The sequence below is a fragment of the Galeopterus variegatus genome, unplaced genomic scaffold, assembly GCF_000696425.1.
Source record: "Galeopterus variegatus unplaced genomic scaffold, G_variegatus-3.0.2 Scaffold1780, whole genome shotgun sequence".
Taxonomy (NCBI): domain Eukaryota; kingdom Metazoa; phylum Chordata; class Mammalia; order Dermoptera; family Cynocephalidae; genus Galeopterus; species Galeopterus variegatus.
The window spans coordinates 162,372-170,947 of record NW_007727891.1 but is presented as its reverse complement, the minus strand read 5'-3'; the positions used below and the strand labels follow the sequence as shown (position 1 = coordinate 170,947).

Genomic DNA, 8,576 nt, shown 5'->3' with positions numbered 1-8,576 from the left:
GGGGGGGGGAGCATTGGGGGACCAGGGGCTCTAAGGAGCAAGCAGATGAGGAAAGGTTTTGGAGGCCAAGCCTTTTTCCTTCTCACATGTGCCAGGCCCTAGGCCTGCTTCTCCCTCCTTCTGAGACATGACCTCCCTCATCAGCTGTCTTGACTGAGCTGGAGGGGATTTTTTTTTTTTTTTTGACAGTTTTTGTTACCCCAGGAGCCTCTGGAACTGGGCTTGTTACAAATAGATGTAGTGGTCCCCCGGGAGGTGAAGTTCTGGGCTTCTGTGTCCCCACCGCTTCCTCATGCTCCCCTTGGGCATCCCCAGGTAGCTTACAGTGTCTCTCTTTTCAGCACCCTGGGGAAGTTCCTGCCCGGCGACAGCAGGCAAGTCAAAGCCCTGGCCTGCACCTGGCTCCTGCTGCCCCCTAGTGGCCATGTGCCAGGAGGCAGGCCTGCTACCTCTGGCCTGCCTTGCTTGTCCCAGTGGGCCAGGTTTCCATTGGTGCCACCTGAGCCTTCTTCCCACTCACCTTTTCCTTTGTGGGTCCCTGGTGATCTCAATCCCTAGTCTCCACCCCTTGCCTCCCTCCCTCCCTCCCTCCCTCCATAGTTCATGACCTTCTTTCCTCCCAGCTCACAGCTGCACCACCGGCCAGTCATCGGCTTCTTCACGGATCCCTACATTTGCAACCCTTCCCCAGGTAAGGAGGTGCCTCTGACCTGCAGTCCATACTTAGGGCCTAGGTACTGGGGGGGAGGGGTGGACTTGCCGCTTCTCACCTAGCAGGAGCCCCTGGCAGTATCTCCCACTACTCCCCTTTGCAGTTACTACCTGCTGCTCCCGCAGCCTCATTTGTAGACACTAGTGCAAAAGTTTAGCTCCCCCAGTTCTCTATTCCTCAGCAGCCTGGCTTTACCAAGCTAATATGAACAGAACGTGACCTGAGAATGCCAAGGCCTCACTTGGGGTGGACAGCTGTTATCTGTTGCCTTGGCAGGGGCTCCTACTCCAGAGGGAGGCTGAGCCTGTAGACAGGAGCCTAGGGTGCTGCAGGCCTACAGCCAGACCTGTCCCATGCTTCCTCCTCCCCACAGCCCTTCACCCCTTCCTCCTGCTTGCCTCTATCCCACAGAACCTCTGCCCAACGTGGTGGTGGATGGTGTGCTCCAGGGCCTCTATGGTTTCAGCATCAGCCCAGCTGAAGCGCAGTCAAAGGCTGCCTGTCACCCTGCTTCTCTGCCACTGATTCCCTGATCAGCCCCGAGGCCTCTGGGCCACCTGCCAGGACAGTCATGTGAGCTTCATATAAAGGCTAGGTCCTCCATTGGCCTGGACCCAGTACTTAACCAAGGCTCAGTTGTGCCCCATCCCCATTCAAAGCTCAAACTTGGTTGGGGGTGGTAGAACCTATGTGCTCTTAGAGCCTGAGGGCCAAGGCAGGGCCAAGGCAACAAGGAATAAAGAGAGAAAGTTTAGAGAAAGGCTATGAAAACGTACAGGGATTATTTCTTAACCTAGACCAGAAGAAGGCGGCAGCGGGAGCAAGATTGAGGTGCAGTAGCTGGCAAAGTTTAGAAGCAAGGAGCAAATCTCCACTTTTTGTGGTTAGCATCTATGGTAAAGGTTTGGGCAGGCAGCCCAAGGATGGGGCAGGCATCCACTGCCACAGGAGAGTCCCAGACATGGAGATGTAGACTTCAGGGAGGTGCTGTGGGCCCGAGAACCCAGCCCACATGCAGGTTATAAAAAATCCATTTTTTTTATTGGTCAGCATTGGTAGGAGTTTGTTACAAAACTGGGCCCGGGGCCTGTGGAATGTGAGGGTTGTAGGTCCGCTCCATCAGGTGCCAGCACTAGGGCCAGTGCAGCACGGAGCCCTGTGGCGGACTGTCTTCACCCCCAGGAAGGCAACAAGGCCTGCACAGATGGTCGCTCAGAGGGAAAGGTCCCTCGGGCCCTACTCCTTGGCGATGGCAAAAGGCTTCTCCACCTCGATCTTGCCACAGTCTGCGATGATCACATCCTTCAGTGGCTTGTCCCGACTGTCTGTCTTGGTGCTCTCCACCTTCCGCACCACCTCCTGGGAAGGAAAGGAGGAAGGAGGAGGAAGGGTGGCTCAAGAGATCCAGCATATGGCTCCAAAGGGCTGAGACCCCCTTGTGATCAAAAGCCCGCAAACGTTGAGGCCCCAAATTCTAACAGACTCTTGGCCAGAGTGCCAGTGCAGGGAGAACCCATATCTGACAATAAGGGGAGGCAGGAGTTTTGTTCCTTTGGAGTAGACCCAGGTTGGGCCAAGGGTGAGGAGGAGGAAGAGGGTGGCTGGGGAGTGTGGTGTCAAGTGGCCACTCAGGGACATCTTGTTCAGCTGTACCGTGTACAACTCAGGGGTGGGTGCCAGCACATCACTGTCTAAGTGAATGATGGAATGGAGGTTGCTGCAGTTGTGTAGCTTCAACAAGGCTGCCTGGCTTGGGGACATGGAGATGCAGGCTGTTTTTTCTTCACTACCCCCAGGTCAAGAAACATGAGCCCTTGGGCCGGCCCGGTGGTGCACTGCTACAGTGCGCCGCTTGGGAGTGTGGTGGCGCTCCCGCCGAGGGTTCGGATCCCACATACAGACCGGTTCCCGCTCACTGGCTGAGCGAGGTGCGGGTGCAACACCGAGGGTTGCGATCCGTTGCCGGACACGAAAAAAAGACAAAAAGGAAAAAAAAAAAGAAACATGAGCCCTGGTTTGACTCTGTGGGTTGGGTTCTTTTGGGAAGGAAATGAAATACGTGGAGCCTCTCCTGCAGGGTCTGTGTCAGACGCCTGGTGAGGACTGCCCAGGTTTAGCCCCTGCCTCCAGAACTCACCATGCCTTCCAGGACTTTGCCAAACACTACGTGCTTGCCGTCTAGCCAGGCCGTCTTGACTGTAGTGATGAAGAACTGGGAACCGTTGGTGTCTTTGCCTGCATTGGCCATGCTCACCCAGCCAGGCCCATAATGCTTCAGCTTGAAGTTCTCATCAGGGAAGCGTTCACCATAGATGCTCTTTCCTGGGAAGACAGAGTAGGTTGGGGGAACTGGTTTGCTCAAACCAAGCAGATCTTTGGGGTGAAGATTCAAGGGGTTCAACCTGTCCTCTGTGCCAGGCTAGGCATGAGTGGAGTACAAGGACATAAAATCTGCCCCTTTTCTATCCTCTGGCCTTAGAGCCAAACCATACTGACTGAGACCAAGAGGGATACAGGCCAGGCTGATTTAGTGAACAGCTCACATGACAGATTACTTTGAGAGTAAAATATTATGGCTTTTAAATAAGGTACGTACTACCAGCTACCCTTGGCTACAGCCTGAGGTCTGCCATGCAGGGACTTTGGTGGAGAGAGGTGTTGTGCTGTGGTGTGTCTGGCCAACTTGTTTTCCTAAGAGCACAAAAGACACAGACACAGCTGCAAAGCAGAAAGCAGAGAGAGAAGGATGGGGACGGGCAGGGAGAAGCCAAAGAGAGGGGATGCTGTTTAGGTTCTGGAAAGTCAAAGCCTCCTTTTACCAAGGAATGAGCACAAAATAAAAGGAGCCTATGAATGTGTGTAGTCTGTCTGTCCATGTGGGGTTTGGGGCCAGGGGACATGACAAAGGGAATGTATCTCTACACTATTTCACAGATCCTAGTTCCAAAGCCAGTTCCAGGAGAAACACTGGAACCCTTCTTTTCCCCTGTCACCTCTTTGAAATTGACAATGTATGTTAATGTACTAAATGCCCCAACAAACCCTGCAATAAAGAAGTCAGTTTCATTTTGTCCTTCCCAACATCTTTCAAACTTACTTGCATATGAAACACTGTTTCCCTTCTCAATGCACCTACATTCATCCTGTGGTTCCACAGGATGGAACCAAGCTAAGAAACTGTCCTACACTGATGCTAACCAGGGAGATGTTTCTGACTGTGCAGCAGGTGGGGAGACTGAGAACCAAGAATGGCTAGACGCCAGCTGGCAGCGGGGGTGCTTTAGCCTGTGTCCACCTCTCACCCCCACACCGGGGAAAGATTAGACTCTGGCACCATCGTGCAATGATTCCCACCATTTAAGAATCCTTTTCGTAAATCTCAACCAACTGCAGGATTTCAATTATTGCTTCTACCCAGAAAACCCTCAAGACTACATCTTTAGCTGCAATCACTTTCCCAAGACACAAGGAGTTCCAAACATAAATGGGTAGTTCTTCACTTTAAATTCCACATACGCCATCTTTCCCTCCAGATTTCAATTATTCTTTTGATAACATTTCCTCTGCACACTCACTGTGTGCAGATGTCTCTACCCACCCCCATTTATTCATCCTTGCTTTCCATTCCTGCTACCCCTACTGCAATAACAGCGAATGCTTAGAGCATTAACAGTGTGTACCAGAGACTGTCTGAAGCATTTTACAGATATAATTATCCACCCTACAGGGCAGAAGCTAATAACCCTGTCTCAAAGATGAAGAAATTAGGTACAGAGAGGTTAAAGGCACCATAGCTAGGAAGCAGTGGAGCTGGAATTCAAACCAAGGTAGCCTGGCTCTTGAATCTCGGCTCTTATCCGCTGCGCTATACCCTCCTGGGTTCAGGCCCAAATCACCCTACCCGGGCACAGCTGCACCAATCTCCTCAGCAGCCTGCTTGCTCTGGACTCCACATCCTGAATCCTGCCATATTATTGCTCCTGAAACCCCTTTGTGACTGAGTCATCCTCTCACTCAAGTGTTCGCTGGATCCTCCGTCCCCAGGTTCCTGGCCATCCCCCCTCTCTATACTCCCGGTGTGTGGTCTACTTCCACTCCCCCAGCCCACCTTTGGCCAGGCTCCTGCCACACAACAGAGCAGGGCTCACACCTTAACCCTGCCTCTTCTCTGCCATTCAAATTCTCTCCATCTAGGACTCTGCTCAAATCTTGCCTCACATTCACAAGGCCATTTCCTGATCACCTGGGCCTGAAGTGATTCCTCTGCTTGTCAGCCCTTCAACAAGGCGGACTGCTGAGCGCTCACCACATGCCAGGCACTTAACACTCAAGATCTCGCTCAATCCTCACAGCACCCACAGCTCTTTGCATTCCCACAGCTCTTTCCATTCCCACCTTACGGGAGAGGAAACTGAAGCTCCAAGGACTCACTTGCCTGAGGTCACCAAGCAAGAAGGTGACAGACACTGAATCAAACCTAACTGTCTGATGCCACGAACAGTTTTTGTATTAGGTCTGCTTTGTGCCTTCTTGTTCACCTGTTGCCTTTAGCTATTACACGGACTCACTTGCCTGAGGTCACCAAGCAAGAAGGTGACAGACACTGAATCAAACCTAACTGTGTCTGATGCCACGAACAGTTTTTGTATTAGGTCTGCTTTGTGCCTTCTTGTTCACCTGTTGCCTTTAGCTATTACAACCTGGAGACAGAGCCTGAGTCCTAAAAGCCGTATTATGACCCACTTGTGAGTTTTTGGGTTGGAAGTGAAAGGGAGCCGCTGCCCCACTGATCATTACATCCTCAGCACCCACTGCAGAGCCTGGCCCAAGAAAATCACTGGTGGGGTGAGCTGTTCTCCAACTGCAGCTGTGGTCTGAGGCAAGGGCAGGCTGTGCACCTGAGCACAGTGAGACCCATGGGTTAGTCCAGAGTATCTGTCTTTCTGTCCTATGTGTACAAGTAACACAGAGGCAAGCCTCAGTCAGCCCTTGTGGAGTGGTCTCTGGTGAGACTGCCAAGGAAAGCAGTTTCTCCCACCCTTGCTGGGGATTCCAAGGCAGCTGCATAAGCATTGCATGTCTGACCTAGAATCGCCTACCCACGTCTTCACTTTGTTTCCACCTCACCCCCCAACCCCCCATCCCCCCATCCCAAAGAGATACAGGAGAAAAGTCTCAGGCTGTAGGCCTGGATCAAACAGGTCTGCCACCTGGGAGTAATCTGCTGAGGTCCACCTGACCTCCATTATTGCCTCTCCTTTGTATTGGGTTTCCTCTACAAAAAAGGGTACAGCTGGTCTCATTGCAGGTAACAGGCCTGCCTCTGGAGCCGGGGAAGGAAGAGGCCTTGTCTACCCAACACAGCCCAGCCCTCCCACCTCGGAGGCTACACCGACATACTCCTCTGCCCGGAGAACCTGAGGTTACCTCCTGTGCCATCTCCCCTGGTGAAGTCTCCACCCTGGATCATGAAGTCCTTGATCACACGATGGAATTTGCTGTTTTTGTAGCCAAATCCTTTCTAGAAAAAGGTTAAGAAGGTAAGGAGGTGACATGAGGCAACAGGCAGACATCAAACAGGCCCTGCAGGAATCCAGCTTCCAACTCCTGCTCACAGAAGAGACACCACTTCTGGCCAGATGCATCATTAAATGTGCTGCTGAGTGAGCAGCTACCGCAGGCCAAGCATGGGGCACATGGATCTGGGAAAGGCTAAGACTCCACATTCCTCTCCCTCTTTACACTTCCCAGACTTTATACAATTCGATGTCACATAGTGCCTGTCCCTCATTTCTTTTAATAAGAACAGTTACAAGAAAACTGGCTGAGAAAAAAGGTCACCTGCTGGCCCAGTGGAAAGTTAAAATACAAACTGTTTAAGGGGACACTTGTTTCCCTGAAACCTTGGTGCTATCTCCCGGGTGAAGACTCCCCAGGAAGCTCTGGGTCCCTTACTCATAAGATATGACTATATGGGTCCCCAGGGCAACAGTCGGTTGGTATTGTGAGGGCTGCTGCTACAGATGAGCTGCACTGCGCGTCAGTTTGCTGCCGTCACTACCGCCAGCTTCGCTTCATGAGTTGACTACCTCTGCTCCAGCCACTTACCTCGCCCGTAGCTAAGGCCACAAAATTATCCACTGTTTTTGGAACAGTCTTTCCAAAGAGACCGAAGACCACCCGGCCTACATCTTCATCTCCAATTCGCAGATCAAAGTACACCTGAGGAAAAGGACCATTTCAAACTTAGCCTCTTTAAAGGGGCTTTGCTACCAAGGTCGCAGGTTTGGATGTCCTTACCGGCCAACCGCAGACAACAGACAAAAACAACCAAAAACAAAGGGGGGGGGGAGGGCCCAAGAAGCTACCCTGAGGATGGCAGAGAGACCAGAGCCATATTTTCAGAGCAGTGGTTCTGATTTTGGTGGAAAAAAAAAAAAAAAAAAAAACCGTGAGAGTTTAATGAAAGCTCCAGACCCTTTTTCTGGAAAAATGGTTACGCTCTCTTTAGACTACAGGGTAATAATCTTTGCTCTAATAATGGGCCCAGACTCAACAAAAACCCATAAGAAGGGGGGCCAAGCTCACCACGCAAGTTTAAGCTATATTTACTGTGCTTTGTAATTGGAAGTGGCTAAAACGTGGCTCAAAGGGAGAAAGGATTCGGAATCCGGCAGATGTGATCTTTCACCATTTCCTCAGCACTGCGGGGTATTCGGAAAGAGACAGCTCCGAGGCTGCCGGTGCCAGCCTCAGCTGAGCATCCCGGGCTCCCACTAACTCCCCGGGTCAAGGCAGGGGCTGGGGGTGGCGGGAAGGATCCGGGTCCTTCTCCTGTCCGAATGGGTAGGACGGCCCAGGCTCCAGGAGGCCAAAGTCGGGAGCCTCGGGAGCGGCTGAGCCAAAGCAAGGCCGCCCAGGCCCGAGCTCCGGACCCCTGAATGCTGCCGACGCCACTGGCCAGCGCGCCGAGGCCGGACCCCAGGGGGCGGAGAGCAGGCCTCGGCAAGCAGGGCGGGAGGACAGCCCGGACCTTGACGGTGACTTTGGGCCCCTTCTTCTTCTCATCGGCCACGGAGGGTCCTGGCAGCAGCAGGAAGAAGACGGAGCCCGCGATGAGGGCGGCGGCGAAGAGCAGCTTCATGTTCCGCTCGGACAGGCGCAGCATCCACCGGCACAAGCGAGCGCAGCCCCGCAGCCGAGCGCCGGAAGAGCGTGGGGACGCACGGCGCGGGCGCCGCCACCGAGCGGGGCGGGGGGCGCCGGGGCTGCTGGCGGCCTGCGAGCGGGAGGGCGGCCCCGTTTCCCCCTCCGGCTCCGCGCCCGATAGTAGGTCCCGCTGGGGGCGGGGCCCAGCTCGCCGTCGGGGCGGGCGGAGACGCGGGCTCGTGGGTGGCTGCCACGTTATTGCTACCGCATTGGGTCCCACGCTCGTCCGCTCCCACCCACGGGAAGGCGACGGGCGGAAGAGCGCGGGGATTGGGTTGTTGAGAGAGTGCACAGCCCGGCGTGTCGGCCGGGCCCGCTCTGCCGTTGTCTGAGCGCTACTCTTGGCGTGTGCTGTTGGACCCTTGGTATTAGGAAATCCGTGGGCCTGGGTAGAGACAGAGGACGTTTGTCACTGTTTGGGCCGGTCAAGCGTTAGTCACACCAAATTGGGTTTAAGGGTGGTAGCTTCCAAAAACTCAGGGCACATTTATCCTTATCCACCACTTCCTTTCTTACTCAGTCCATGTCACTTTACTGCCCACCTTCCTCTCCCTTCTCTAATCCTACCGGGCTTCGTGCTGAGTCTTTGCAGTTTATTGTGTACGCTGGTTCTTGACTTCCTTTCTTTACCTATTTTCCCAAGTAGACACTTTTT

The 8,576-nt window shown here is 53.5% G+C and overlaps 2 protein-coding genes across 3 annotated transcripts in view; one reads left to right on the top strand and one right to left on the bottom strand.

Moving 5' to 3' along the window:
* SNX22 (sorting nexin 22) overlaps positions 1 to 1,466 on the top strand; it is a 4,151-nt gene extending 2,685 nt beyond the window's left edge. The window contains exons 5-7 of one of the 2 annotated variants that reach the window (XM_008578906.1): positions 342 to 374; positions 624 to 691; positions 1,124 to 1,466. In XM_008578906.1, the coding sequence (XP_008577128.1) occupies positions 342 to 374; positions 624 to 691; positions 1,124 to 1,245 (223 nt within the window). In that variant the 3' untranslated portion in view covers positions 1,246 to 1,466. The remainder of the gene's footprint in view (positions 1 to 341; positions 375 to 623; positions 692 to 1,123) is intronic. The other variant, XM_008578907.1, reaches the window with a different exon arrangement.
* A 261-nt stretch (positions 1,467 to 1,727) lies between these two features.
* On the bottom strand, positions 1,728 to 8,037 carry PPIB (peptidylprolyl isomerase B (cyclophilin B)). The gene is made up of 5 exons (XM_008578905.1): positions 7,746 to 8,037; positions 6,821 to 6,934; positions 6,140 to 6,233; positions 2,850 to 3,034; positions 1,728 to 2,071 (listed from the first exon to the last, which is right to left on the bottom strand). The coding sequence occupies exons 1-5, from the start codon at positions 7,878 to 7,880 to the stop codon at positions 1,949 to 1,951; spliced, it is 651 nt and encodes a 216-aa protein (XP_008577127.1). The 5' UTR covers positions 7,881 to 8,037; the 3' UTR covers positions 1,728 to 1,948.
* Positions 8,038 to 8,576: the final 539 nt, after the last annotated feature.